Below are 15,448 nucleotides of genomic sequence, written 5' to 3'. Positions count from 1 at the left end.
ACCAACAACACTGGATACACTTCTACAGAAAATCACTGCAAGACTAAACTGTGTTCTAACCCATTCATCCACAACAAATGTGGGGCCACTTCCAGAGCTAAAATTTTATATTCATCAGCCTATGTCCACAACCTCTCCCAAACGTTTAGTCTTCAGCTGCATGTCCAAGCGAATATATCAATTCACAACACTAAGCATTGGTCTCACAGAAGCAGGAGGCAGACTGCAACAGTAAATACTCAAGTCACTTTAATGTCTTAGCCACATTGCAAATTGTGTGCATTTTATTGCAGTCAAACAAATTCAACAATTGTGCACAACAGGTTTGTTCTTATTAAATATGTAACCTATTCTACACGTCATTTTTACTAGGGCTCATGACATTAATTGATCAAGTACACTGATGGGTTTCCTCAGCAGAGCACAGCTAATGGTAATGATATTCAAGTTGATATACACAAATCTGACATTTGTCAAATTTCCTGAAGATGAGTTTGCAATTGCCTTGACCTGGCAGCGCTGTGGCCCAAGGTGCCTTCACCAGGTTCTTGCAAACTCTAATGATCCCCTGCTTATGCTGTCATTTGGGAACAGGACAGCTTTCAATGCTTGCTGCCCACTGCTAAGTAAGTGCACACAGTCAAGATTCTGAGAATCTGATAAATTGAAGAGGCACTCCATCCACCCACACAATGACGCACTGTAAACACGACACCCTTTATGCATTTCATTTCAGCTTGTAAATCAGCTTGTCAATGACACTTTGAAGATTGCTGCAGGTCACCTTGCCACAAGATTGCTTCCAGCCCAGTTGCAATGGCATCAGAATAAAACCCAATTGCGACATTATAGTGTTTTGCATACCACAACACAAGCACCAGGAAGTAATTTTACTCCATCACCACACATAGCTCTTACACTTTGAACAGGAACACAGGTCAACAAACAAATTAAGGGAAACAAAAACATAGACCTGGTTTGAAATATATACAGGACATTCACAGATTCATCTTAAAAGTGACACAATAAGCATATGTAGAAAAAAGATATAGAATAGTCACATTCTTTCAAAATAAACACAAACATAATGCATTTCTAGCTGGACGTTTTAGTTTCTATAGTTGACTGGGGAAGCCAGTTTTACTAGTTCTTGGGAGTGGAACCACACAGAGGTGTCCAGCTTGCACTATTCCACTTGTTGTGAAAGGTGGCTCCTCTACCCAATGCTCCACAGCTGGGTCCCTTGCATTGGCACAGTAACCTTCAGCATGGTGCGACCACCAACAGTTGATACCATGATGTTACTGCCATACTCCACTAACATCTGAATCAGCTTGGTGTTGTTAGTGTGGAGGAAGCTTAGAACATTTCAGATCAGGAGCCCAAAGGAAAGGCATGTTAATATTCCATAGTATCAATAGCACATGTCCTGTGTGGCAAGAGTAAATAGACCTGCAATAACATGACAGCACCTCTTAATACAAAACTAAACGTTTGGTCACTGGCTTATAACAAATTACATGGTTTCAATATAATTAATACAATATGAATCTGACATTACATACAGCATCCACACACCTTCCTTGGCCCTGGAGACTACCTTCACAATAGTTCTAAATCAGAATGAACCACAAACACAAGTTGCATTGCACATCACAGTTACACAGAGATACTTACAATGGCTTGAGAGTAAAAGTGAAACAATTGTTATCTGCATTTTCCCCAGACACCATGCTATGTTCTCACTTCCGCCATTCTGCTGGAAGCTGAGTGACTTAGACACTAATACATATCAAATATTCCATACTAACACATGGTTTTAAGCTTCCTTATATTAAGTTTCTAAATATATGGTTCATTGATCTTAAAAATATTGCACACATATATAAAATGAACCCTTTCCTAAGGTAGGCATCAACTGCACTATGCTAGAGCTCTGAAGATTCAGGAGCTCAACTTGAGATTTTGTAATCATTTAATTGCTCAACATAAAACTCTGAGCAAAACAGAAACACCAATTCATTTGCAATCCATAAGGCAAAATTTAAATTTTGAATACCCAAAGTGAAACTCTACTCCCACAAAAAAAAAAGCTGGTGATGGGGAACTTTAGTCTGGAGATTGCTGGGTTAGCACTGTGAATAGAAACAGCAGTTTCTGCAGTCCTGGCCCAAGCATCAAGAGACCAATGGTTGTGTTGAGATCTGTGCATTCCCTGCCCAATGATCTTAACAAGCTGCCGTTCTATCCACTGGATCTAAGTTAAGTTACTCCATCTATTGAAGTGAGAGTCAATCCATAATGAAGCCTCAATCATTTATCACTTTCTTGACTGTGTCCAGTTAGGTTTAGTTACTATATCACTATTTTTGAGCTTTGGCAATTTAGGTTCGATCTTGACTATTTCCAAGCATACAATTCTGAAGGCCAAGTTTGAAAACACTCGCTGGAGCTGGATATCCAATTTGTGTCACAAAAGTATGGTGCCTAGTGAGCTCCATGGATCAGTTTCACATGGCCTGTAATCCAACAATGAGCCCTATGAGGTACTGCAAGTAAATCACTCACCAATAAGAGAGATGGAAAAACCTGGCCCTGAAATCACGCACTCAATATTGGCACATACATGCGCGAGTATGTATAGAGAACATTCCCCTAATGTTTTACTGGAGTCAGTTTATTGTAAAAACCTAACTCTTAGTGGACAAGATGATTTCCCACAAGCACAATATCCTTAAACAGTAAATTCATGGCCCGTGGTTTCTAACTTTGAATGTGTTATAGCTGACGTCTCAATTCATTTTCTAGAATTGGTAGGGCTGGGAGAGGGCAATGGAATTCTTAAACTACAAATATAAAGAGCAATTTATGCATGTAAACTTCACCCTGAACTGACGTCTTTTAAAAATCAGTAAAGCTCACATTATCCCCATCAAGAAATTAGCTGAAAGTATATCTGTTTGTCAAGAACATTTAGTATCCCAAGTGCAATAAAGATTTATACCCGCTTGAAAGTGCAGTTTACACTTTGTACTACCTGGCCTGGGTGCAGCAAGTTTCCAAACTAAAATGGAACTTTCATGGCTGAGATATGGAGGCACAGGATGCGAGGATGCACTGTGCCTATTACATGTAAACAAACAAGCAGCTGCTCTTGAGAGTTTAGTATTAACACTGAAGTCTACATTTGATAGTTTAAAAAAAATTACATACTTCTAGAATACTGCGAAAGGAAATCCTTGATTGTTGTGCACTTCTGCAATTCCACTATATTTAGCATTTTTAAAATTATGTTAAAGATATGCAATGCCAGGCTCCCTGAGTCAGTAACTCAGCCACACAGGCCAGGGATACCAGCTTCATTTCCCAGCCAGTGATAGATTAGCTGATCCCAACTTGGTCAACAGCTAAAATTGGCCAGATTGACGCCTGGTTCCTTGAAATGGAATCTCTACATTTATCTGCAATTTGGAAGCTGACCAAGCTGACAGAGAGCATAACTGGTGTAGAGAGAGAACAGGTTCAGTTTGAAGCATGGAAAGATCTGTCAAACTGCTTGCCTCCTCAGAGAGTCAATGCTTGAATGAAGAAAGAGAGGCTTTAGTAGAAAGATGAGTCTGCCAATTTCATTTCTGCTTGAAAAGAGCAACATAAAGCAATACTGAAATATTTGGAACAAAACAGTCTCTGGGAGCTATGCAACAGTCTAAACACTGTGCTAAGCCAATTAGATTAACACAAATTCTTCTCACGCTTCATAAATGAATCTCCTTTGGTCGGCCAGTCAGTTCTCTCTGAACAGCAGCATTATTCCAACTATAGGAACTAAGCTTTGCCTTCACCACAAGGTAGACTTTACTGAAACAGACATTGGGACCATCAATGCCAAAGCTAGAAATTACAATCTGATAGTATGCAGAGTCACAAGAGGATCTAATTCCTCATTTTTACAAAAATGCATGACATGCTTATGTTACAATGTTAGAAACCCAGGCTAATTCTCAATAGTAACTGAAATACTCAGCTACGTCACAGCACAATATAGCATCCTTTCTGAGAAGTCAATGTTAGATCCACATGGCTGAAACATTTGCTACAGTTAAGTTCATGATTAATGGAACTTAAGTCACAAACATAAACATAATATAACCACAGCATATCTGTTGCTACTTCCTCTTCAAGGGTCATTTAACTTTCCTTCTCCCTGGTGATAAAAATAATACTGTTCTAAAAGAAACAAGGAATCCCACCTTCGCAGGAATTCAGTTCACTGGGCAGACACCAGAACCTGACCAAAAGGGAATGATATAATTGAAGAGACACCTTGAGGCAGAACAACGTCTTCAGTTGGGCATGACATCCTGGAAGCTCCACACTTCCAGTACACTAATCTGGAAAGTTTCCGAGCACAGAGGAAGATTATCAAAGGTGCTGGAGCGTCCTGTCGTGCCGTGGTTCAGGTTCCCATCAATGTACAATGCTGGGCAGCTGCCACCACCTGGTGGAAAGGTAACAGCAACACTTTAGCTTTACTTACAAATTTACAAAGTCAAACCTATCAGGCATCTTGCTTTCCCTATGAAAAGAGGCAAGTGTTTTTTGGTATGGGTGGGGAATTCAAAAGAGGAAGAAATGGTGTCAGTTCATGTACTTGGTAAGAATTACCACCTCCCAAAGAACATACTGTTTGTTGACAATCCTTTTCATAAAAATATCCTTAGGGGACATCATCAGGTGTGAGGTCACTGACTTGATTCTAATTTACTCATCTCTCAACTGGTGTCAACTGTGGTTCAGTTGATACCATTCTCACTTCAGAATCAGAAGGTTATAGGTTCAAGTCCCACCCCAAAGGCTTGAGCACAAAAATCAAGCCTGACACTCTAGTGCAATACCGAGGGATTGCAGCACTATCGAAGGTGCCATCTTCTGGATTTCATATTAAACCAAGGCTCTGTCTGCTTGCACAAGATCCCATACCACTACTTAAAAAATGGAGCATGGGAGTTATCCTCAGTGTCCTGTCCAATATATACACACCTATATACTATATATCTTAGGTTTTACTCACCCACTATTATGGATTCTGCACTTCCAGCCATGAACATCGAAGTAGCTTTTGATGTCAAGTTGAAGTGACGTGTGGCAAGGAAGGGTGATAATCTGTCTGAGGGTTCTTCAGATGAATTGAGCAAACTCCGCTCCTGGGGGGACTCTGTATCCAAGTTACCAGGCTGCTGCGGTGATTCTGGGCAAGCATCCAGAAGACTTTTAGAAGCTTCCATCTCTGGATGCTTAATGATAACCCACTCATATCGTTCCATTTCAGGTTGAAGCTACAAATAACAAAAATCAAAGCAGCTTACAATTCAGATATGAGGGGCAATCTCAAACAGCATTTAGCTATGTCTATTGGATATTTGGAAAAGGTTTAGGATCGCCAAAAGCCTGCCACATATATGTGAGCAAAGCTTCAAAAGACTGGCACTATGAACCCACAGTTGTGGTGAGGTTTCAAGAACAAATTCAAACAGTCCCCCCCCCCCCCCCCCAGTTCTCTAATGACTTTAATAGATGACCAGGAAAAGACTAACTACTAATTTGCTTGACACAAAATTTGATTGAGTTGAATTCTACTTAAAGAACAAATTCTATTTAGCTTTAACTGTCCCCAGGATCACACAGCCAACAAATTATTTTGAACTGTAGGCACCATTACAATGTACAGAAATTACAGAAACATTTCCTTGTGTAATGCTCTTTGGTAAAACCACAAGCTTTACAATGCATACCAATCCAGGTAACGGCAACGTGTTATCACTACTTTCTGCTCTTCCCCTTCCAAAAGTATTTTGTGGAAAGCAACTTAATCAATTAAAGATTTTATTTGGGTCAAACTTCAACTCTAAGAGTAGAGGAAACACATGCCGGTAGATCACCTGTAGAAAAGCATTGCCAAAGTCCTAGCACCCATCATTAGATTAGGCCAGAACTTTCAAGGTGACAATCTGAAAGTTAAGAGCCACTGCTATAATTTGAGAGATGGCAGCATTTGGAGACAGAACACTTTTCAATCTCAGAGGCTAGCTATGATTATGAATGTCAAAAAATTGTACAGTATTTTGGCAAAAAGCAAAAACTAAATAAGCCCACCAATTATAACTAGTATTTAGCTATTGAGTAATTACAGAAAGGAAATACCTCCAGGAAATAATTTTCCATAAGACATAGGAACAGAAGTAGGGTATTGAGCCCATCGAGTCTATTCTGTCATTCAACAAGATCATGGCTAATCTGACATCATCATCTGCTCCACTTTCCCGCCTTATTCCCATAACACTTGATTCCCTTACTGATTAAAAATCTGTCTACCTCAGCCTTGAACATACTTAAGCCTCCACAGCTCTCTGCAATAAAGAATTCCAGATTCACTCCCCTCAGAAGAAATTCCTCCTCATCTGTCTTAAATGGGCGACCCCTTATTCTGAGATTATGCTCTCTTGTCCTAGACTCTCCTACAGGAGGAAACATCCTCTGAGCATCTATCCTGTCAAACCCCTGAGAATCCTATATGTCTCTATAAGATCACTTCTAGTTCTTCTAAACTCCAATGAATACAGTCCTAACCTACTTAACCTCTTCTTGTAAGAAAATCTCTCCATACCCAAAATTAACCTAGTGAACCTTCTTTTGATTGCCTCCAATGACAGTATAGAAACATAGAAAAAACTACAGCACAAACAGGCCCTTCGGCCCACAAGTTGTGCCGAACACATCCCTACCTTCTAGACCTACCTATAAACCTCCATCCTATTAAGCTCCATGTACTCATCCAGGAGTCTCTTAAAAGACCCTATTGAGTTCGCCTCCACCACCCCTGACGGCAGCCGATTCCACTCGCCCACCACCCTCTGTGTGAAAAACTTACCCCTAACATCTCCCCAGTACCTACCCCCCAGCACCTTAAACCTGTGTCCTCTCGTAGCAGACATTTCCACCCTGAGAAAAAGCCTCTGAGAGTCCACCCGATCTATGCCTCTCAACACCTTATTAGGTCTCCTCTCATCCTTCGTCTCTCCAAGGAGAAAAGACCGAGCTCCCTCAGCCTATCCTCATAAGGCATGCCACTCAATCCAGGCAACATCCTTGTAAATCTCCTCTGCACCCTTTCAATCTTTTCCACATCCTTCCTATAGTGAGGCGACCAGAACTGAGCACAGTACTCCAAGTGGGGTCTGACGAGGGTCTATCTTTCCTTGGATAAGGGGACCAAATCTGTTCACAGAATTCCAGGTGTTGTCTACCGGTGCCTTGTATAGTTTTAGCAAGACTTCCCTATTTTATACTCCATTCCCTTTGAAATAAAGGCCAACATTGCATTTGCCTTCCAAATTATCTGATGAGCTCGCATGCTAGCTTTTTGTGAACTATGCACGAGGACACCCTAAACAGTCAGTTCTTTAGGAACCGGTCATTTCCTCAACATGGGTACATAGACTCCATGATAAAGCCAATTTCCCCACAGTACCCCTTCAGTGAACACTTGCTGTTTGTCACAGTGCCATTAGTGTGCCAAAGGTAGGTCAGCATAAATTTCTGGCCTTTCAATAGTAAAGCAGCCAGAGACAATGCAATATTAGCCAAAAGAATCCATCAACAGTACCTTGAACACAAAACATTCCCCTGTGCCAAAATAACTCAGCTTGTTTCCTCCTCGCCTTCGTTCTCTCCAATCCGTTGAAAGGTAAGCACCACAAACCTGTTGAAATAAAAACATGGTGACAGTTTCAAGCAATAGACATACTTTAAGACACAGTCATCCCTACCAATATTGGCCATGAATAGGCCCTTACAAATTCTTCTTGCATGTGTCTTCATGAAGACTCTTATATCGAAGGTCTTTTAAGACAATTGTTAATAGTCAAACCCTGGAGCAAAGCTCCAACAATTCCCTAAATTGCCTGGACTGACAGTTCTCCCGTCATGCAAATGTTTCCCTTTGCATGTTTTTATTTCTCCACCACCCCCATTGTAGTTATTGCTTTCTGCAATTCAATATTAAAACAAGTTTGCATTCAATTACAACTCTGAAAGTATTTTACAATTGTGTTAAATACACAACCTACCTCAGCCTCTGTCGTTTTGATGAGAATAATGGTTGGTTCATAGCCCTCACAGTGAGCATAAAATCTGAAACAAAAGTAACACATTTAAATCATTGGACGTGGCTGTGTTTTAACCAGTTTTCCAGCTCTGATGAAAGGTCACTGATCTGAAAGATTAACTTAGTTTCACTCCACAGGTGCTGCCTGGCGTCTGGAAAGTTACTTTATTTTATTTTACCTGTTCAGACTATAACCATGGTCCAAAGTAGTGAAAATCAACATTGGTTGGCAAAGGGCAAATCGTTCTGGGATCCAGGACCAAATCTCTCTCATCTCCTTTGCGCTGACAATGTTAGATTTGAAGTTTTCCGCGTTGACTGCTAGATGAACATTGTGTCTACAAGAAATACAGAGAAAGGTCAAGAAACTACAAATTAAAGAGTGGATGAGAACAGTCGATCTACATTGCCTTTCAATTATGATATTAAAAGGAAGCAGGGAACAGTCTGGGGTCCCCAGGAGCAAAATTACATTAAGTGGAGTAAAACAGCACAAGGCCACATGGCATTCATCGTGTTACGTACACGACAAAGTCAAAAAACAAACCACACACACCAAAAAACAAAGCACTGAAGTTGGAACAGCCAATCAAAAATTCTGCTATAAACTTACATTGTTGCAGATTTTAGGTACCTGTGTTTAAAAAAACTGAAGAACTGTGCCTTTAAGGGTTTAGTGGCTTCAATAATTACTTAGTTTGATGTGGTTGATTCCTCAAACGTACAAATGTCTGGAAGGGACCTTTTTAATACCAGATATATAATTCTTTCAACTTTTAGCAAAAAGCAGAGGAGAAATACAAAAACACAAATAATGCTTGACTATTATTACTCTCCTGTATTAAAAATATTGGTCCAGTACTACTCTTGCACGCAACACAGTCCCCTCCTGTTAATGGTACTAGCTATTATTACTCTTCTGCAATGTATCCTACAGTCATAGAACTTGCCTATTATTGCTCAATATATCACTCAAATTCTCAGAAGTTGCGATTTTTACTTTGATCCGGCACTTAGTTTTTTACCCCTCACAAATGTCCACACATGTTTGCAATACTTTATGGACTGCAGCCACTGATAAAAACCTCCTTACTGAAGCAATTGAGCTTTGTTTAACTATATCTTTTCCCTTTTTGCCGATTCAAGATCAGTAGATAGCCCTGAGTCGTCAAGGCAAATGAGGAAGAGCTTCTAGAAAAATGTACAAGGCACTGCTATACTTTATGCCTTTGTTAGAACTGGATCTACATGGTCTCACTGATCTGTGGCTGGCACTAGGGCATTGGTGAAAATACAGCGTTTTAAGTACTTTCTACATAATGATCAGTTCGGACACACAGGGTTAAAAGCCATGGCACTTACCAAGGCACTGGGTATGTGTTGGCTTTCATAGCATTAGTGGGGGAGGATAGAAGAAGGAGGTGGTTGAGTGAACTTATACAATGGTCACACTTCCATAATTTTTTTTCAGGTGAGAGAACTGGGACAAGTCATGTTTAAAACAGCGCCAGTTAATGCTGCACAGAAAATGACGAGTCTTCTCAGATGAACTGGTATAGTAAAAAGAGCTTGGAGGCAACAGTCTTGACCAGTGAAAAACTGGAGATTTTGTATGCTTGCAATATTGAAGAACAACATAATTCAGCTAAGAACTTAGAAATGAGTAGTTGCTTGCACCACACTGCATTAGCATTCTCAATTTAATCCCCATATATTTTCACATGGGAATACATTGGGCTTTGATGATCAGTGCAAAATTACCCTATGTGAATGAGTGCATCTTCCAATAAAAGTCAACAGGGATCCAAAGTGGGGACAATGGCTAATTTGTTTTTTTTCTATTTCAGGAACACCGAGGCCAATTGTAGATCCCCCTCCCCAACTAAGTACCAACCATGCTGTAGAAGTCAGCCAGCCAGCTGTGGAACATGAAACTTCTCAGTCTGTATTGCTCAGTACCAAAGCAGACAATGCATTTTGATTCTTGCTGCAAAAAAACATTAACACTTATTTTGGAAGGCTTTGCCAAGAAACAAGTAAATGGACGTGCGCTGTGTGTCAGGCGGGTTGAAAGGGGTCATACAGAAACACCCTCTCAATGCAGAAGCGTGCTTTAACCCACCCAAATTTGTGAAGAAAGTCTTTCTATAGCCTACCTTTGTCTGCAAATCGGACATTGAGGACGAAGTTTAACAGGAACAAATTTGGATGTCATAAAGAACACAGACATAATGATGAAGGAACAAAAAAAGAGAAAGTAATCAGTGCAATTCCCACATCCCAGAGAAAAAGAGCAAGCTTCTACTGATAACACACAAGAATGAAGGCTACAGGCTAAGAAGCTAAACAAAAATCATAAAATAGACAGGAAATGCTGGAAATACTCAGATCAGGCGGCATCTGTGGAGAGAGAAATGAAGCTAACGTTTCAGATTGATGACCTTTCATCAGAATGGGGAAATTTTAGAGATCTAGTAGATTTGAGCAGGGATGGGCAGGCAAGGATAAAAGAAAGTCTGTGATAGGATAGAAGGCAGGAGAGAGAATGGTGGTGGGGCAAGAAAAGAAACAAGAAACTAAAGATTAGCCTAAAGCAGGAATGCTACTGTCTTGACAGCAAAAGCAAGAGAAAAACTGAAACATGCAAAGAAAAGGAAACAAAAAAGTGGGACAGAATTTACGGTCTGAAATTGTTGCAATCAATGGCGAGTCTGGAAGGCTATTAATTGCCTAATTGAAAGATCAGATGCTGTTCCTCAAGCTTACATTGAGTTTCACAGAAACAGTACAGCACGCCAAAGACAGAGATTTCAGCTTGAGAATGGGGGTGGGGGGGAGGATTAAAATGACAGGCCATTAGAAGCTCAGACTCATGCTTGTGGACTAGGGAGGTGTGTTACAAAGTGACCATCACCCAATCTGCATTTGGTCTCCCCAGTGTACAGGAGATCATGGCTGGAATTCTTTGGCCGTTCATCCCCAAGCCCTGCTAACAGAGAGGACGGAGAATTTGGCACTTGGCTGGTGTGAACAGCTGGAGAATCCCACCCCATGTTTCCAACTCTGATGAAAGGTCATCGAACTGAAACATCAACTATTTCTCCACAGAGACTGCGTGATCTGCTGAGCATTTCCAGCATTTCCTGGTTTTATTTCAGATTTCCAGCATTTGCAGTATAGTGCTTTTTCATTAAACAGAATCATAATCATTTAAGCAGAACCTACCCTGGCTCTGTGCACAGCAGGGATTCCCATGGAACTATTCAAATGACTCTCAACAAAAGTCAATATTTAGTTATATTTGAAAGGAAATTGTATTTAATTTTGGTGTTACTCAATTACTTTATTTTGCTTTTACACTTTGAGCAACAAGGATCAATTTCTGCCTTCGCACCATGGCACAAGATAATGTGAAAACCATCGCAACAGCACAATGGCTTTCAGAGGGTGATAGTCTGGGGAAAGAAGGGTATTTAACAACTTTTATGCTATGAAAGTCTATTGTTACAGTGTATCTTCAGTTTTACCTTCAGTTTAAAACTCAAGTAAGTACATTAATATAAAGGATGCAAGGTCAGTTTCGCAAAGCAGGACCTCCTCCACAAGTCCCTTCTGGGGAAAAACGCATGAACCCGAGGCAAAATTGCAATTACACCCCCACTCTGACCTGCACTCTTTAACTAGACTGCCAAAGAACAGCATGTAATTAACAGACTACTTAGAAGAAAAGGAATGTTCCTGTGAACTGTTGTCACTGCCTTTCCAAAATTAACCAAGGAAATTCTGAAACAAAGATGGATTCAACCATGCTGGGAAAGAATGAAGGAGGAAAATTTCACAAGGTAAAATTGCCATCTGACAAAAGAAATGCATTGGCTCTCAAAATGGTGGAGTAGGATATCTCCCAATACCTATTCCATAGGTCACTACACAGCCCCATCAAACAGGCTCCAGAGGTCTAGATTTTGCGTTTACGAATCACCTCACTTTCTCTCTAAGGTGGTATTTCAGCCAGCAGAATGGCAGGAGTCAGATTTGGAAGGGAATTTTAAACATGTTGCAGACCATATGAAGAGTAAGCCATTGTGCGCTGACAACAGGATAATTATTTTCAGTAGCTCCCACCTGCTCTGCACTATCTGCCCACACATGATAAAGCAAAGCACTGAAACCAAAGTTTGAACCCAAAAGCAAGGTATAGGCTGCTATCATGTTTATGAGTACTGGGTAAGCCTGCATTAGGGCAGTGTAGTTAATACATCAAAGGAACATGCTTTAAGTAAATGTAAAAATTAACTGAGGTTGCAACCAATTCCAGCCGAACAGTTGAATATTTATCTAAACTACTCTATAACCGACACTTTTCCAATAGTCCCACATAGCATTCGCTTCTGTTAAATGTCCAGCCACTTCTTATTCTATATCTTTGTAGCACTTTTCACAATCTCAGGACATCCCTAAGTGCTTTACAGCTAAAGGAGTATCTTTTGATGTGTTGTCACTGTTGGAATGTAAGAAATGATGTGGAGATGCCGGCGTTGGACTGGGGTAAACACAGTAACAGTTTTAACAACACCAGGTTAAAGTCCAACAGGTTTATTTGGTAGCAACTACAAATTTCCACTCCATTTGACGAAGGAGCAGCGCTCTGAAAGCTAATGGTATTTGCTACCAAATAAACCTGTTGGACTTTAACCTGGTGTTGTTAAAACTGTTACAGAATGTAGGAAACACAGCGGTCAATTTGTACCCAGCAAATTCTCACAAACATCACTATAACAATGACCAAATAATCTTTTTTTAAATTGCTTAGGGATAAATATTAGCCACAATGCCAGGGAGAATTCCCCTCTTGTTTTTCAAGATAGTGCCATGGAATCTTTCACATCCACTGAAAAGAGCAGATGTAATCTCTATAATCAAATTTCCAGTTAATGGAATATATTTCAAATTACAGACAGATGATCAATTGTTACCAGTTAGATAATACATTCTAAAACACTATTTTGAGAAATGAAAAGTTCAAACATAATTTGCTTTGAACTATTGAGTTGATAGCCCAAATTGCAGTTAACAACAGCACAAAGTGCCCGAAACACCTCGAAATTGCAGCATTTGATTAACTGTGCACAGAGCCAGCGTACATGGTTCGGAGAAAAATATGTCTGCACATGATTTGTGTACAAACACGCACCACAGTTACTCCCCACAAATAAAGGTTCAACACCAACACTTACCCCAAAGTTGCTGACCCTAAAATTAAAAGCTCATCAAGCAAAGTAATTTATGATAAGACTGCCATTATCTCGCATCGTTTTGTGCTAAAAGCATAGTGAGCAAGGTGGAAGTCTCAGCACATTTCCCTTTCACCATCAGAAATCTGCTAGGAAACTAGTCCAGACTGGTCTTGATAAAGTCACCACTATGCTGGCTAAAAGCAACACTTTATGTTGAATGGGCGGATTCAAGTTATCTCCTAGTGTGCAGAGATCCACAGCTTAAAATGGCTTGCACTTTGGCATAGTCACTGTTTTAACATTGGTGAGAGACATAGAAGTGCCATCCTGACACAGCACAGGACATTCCTCTGAGTTTGGTACAGAACATTGGGGAGTTTTATACTGCATTCATTACTTGGGATCTTTAAATCAAGATTATGACCAAGGGTTCCTTCTTACCAGAGACAGATGCCCTTGGCTTTATCACAAAAATAATCTGAACACAGGGTCACTTTATCATGTGAACGAAAAGCAGTGCAAGAACACGATGCAAAATGAAAAGACAAGTTAATACTAATATGCAATAGAGAGTGCAGCATCCATTGCTTCAGTCATGCAATGGGAAGAAATAGCGCACGACCCCAGGAATGACAGATGTAGCTGCAGAAGGGAGATGGTGATGTATTGGTATTGTCACTGGACTAGTAATCCAGAGGCACAGGCAAATGCTCTGGAGACATGGGTTCAAATCCCATCAGCCAGTGGAATTTAAATTAAATTAGTAATTCTGGAATTGAAAACTATTCAGTGCTTATCAATAAAAACCCATCTGGTTTATTGATGTCCTTTAGGGAAGGAAATCTGCCATCCTTAGCAGGCTCCAGACTCATTCCAAGAGTGGTTGACTCTTAAGAACATAAGAAATAGGAGCAGGAGTAGGCCATCTAGCTCCTCAAGCCTGCTCCGCCAGTCAATAAGATCATGGCTGATCTGATAGTGGGTTCAGTTCCACTTACCCGCCTGCTCCCCATAACCCTTAATTCCCTTAATGGTCAAAAATCTATCTGTGACTTAAACACATTTAACGAGGTAGCCTCTACTGCTTCATTGGGCAGAGAATTCCAAAGATTCACTACTCTCTGGGAGGAGAAGTTCCTCCTCAACTCTGTTCTAAATTGACTCCCCCGTATTTTGAGGCTATGCCCCCTAGTTCTTGTTTCCATCGTAAGTGGAAATAACCTTGCTGCTTCTACCCTGTCTAGCCCCTTCATTATCTTATATGTCTCTATAAGATCTCCCCTCAACCTTCTAAACTCCAATGAGTACAGGCCCAGTCTACTCAACCTCTCCTCATAAGCTAACCTCTTCATCTCTGGTATCAACCTGGTGAACCTTCTCTGTACCCCCTCCAAAGCATAATCTATCTTTCCTTTCTTTATTGCTTTCTTAGTAGTTCTTTGTCGTTTTTTAAAGCCTTCCCAATCTTCTAGTTCCCCACTAATTCTGGCCACTCTGTATGCATTGGTTTTTAATTTGATACTCTCCTTTATTTCCTTAATTATCCATGACTGGTTATCCCTTTTCTTACATTCCTTCTTTTTCACTGGAATATATTTTTGCTGAGTACTGACAAAAATCTCCTTAAAAATCCTCCACTGTTCCTCAACTGTCCCACCAATTAGTCTGTGTTCCCAGTCTACATTAGCCAACTCTGCCCTCATCCTATTGTAATCCCCCTTGTTCAAGCAGAGGACACTGGTTTGGGACCCTACTTTCTCACCCTCCATCTGTATTAGAAATTCAACCATATTGTGATCACTCATTCTAAGAGGATCCCTCACAAGGAGATCATTAAATTTTACCTGTCTCATTACACAGGACCAGATCCAAGATAGCTTGCTCCCTCATAGGTTCTGTAACATACTGCTCGAGGAAACTATCGCAACAGCATTCTAAGAACTCTTCCTCAAGTCCACCGCGTCCGACTTGAGTTGACCAATCAATATGGAGGTTAAAATCCCCCATGATTATTGCTGTTCCATTTTTACATGCATCTGTTATTTGT

General features: G+C 40.4%; 1 protein-coding gene across 3 annotated transcripts in view; it reads right to left on the bottom strand.

Annotated features, from left to right (window-relative positions):
* Window positions 1-251: 251 nt before the first annotated feature.
* The window catches only part of tbc1d24 (TBC1 domain family, member 24), a 40,975-nt gene continuing 25,778 nt past the window's right edge, over window positions 252-15,448 (bottom strand). For 2 of the 3 annotated variants that reach the window (XM_078240481.1, XM_078240483.1), the window contains exons 4-8: window positions 8,344-8,502; window positions 8,127-8,190; window positions 7,664-7,759; window positions 5,072-5,336; window positions 258-4,498 (exon numbers count right to left, since the gene is read on the bottom strand). In XM_078240481.1, the coding sequence (XP_078096607.1) occupies window positions 4,344-4,498; window positions 5,072-5,336; window positions 7,664-7,759; window positions 8,127-8,190; window positions 8,344-8,502 (739 nt within the window). In that variant the 3' untranslated portion in view covers window positions 258-4,343. Of the gene's footprint in view, window positions 4,499-5,071; window positions 5,337-7,663; window positions 7,760-8,126; window positions 8,191-8,343; window positions 8,503-15,448 lie in introns of all 3 variants that reach the window. The other variant, XM_078240482.1, reaches the window with a different exon arrangement.

The sequence above is a fragment of the Mustelus asterias genome, chromosome 23 (assembly GCF_964213995.1).
Source record: "Mustelus asterias chromosome 23, sMusAst1.hap1.1, whole genome shotgun sequence".
Taxonomy (NCBI): domain Eukaryota; kingdom Metazoa; phylum Chordata; class Chondrichthyes; order Carcharhiniformes; family Triakidae; genus Mustelus; species Mustelus asterias.
Note: the sequence above shows the minus strand (reverse complement) of the source record. Positions and strands in the feature narration are given on the sequence as shown.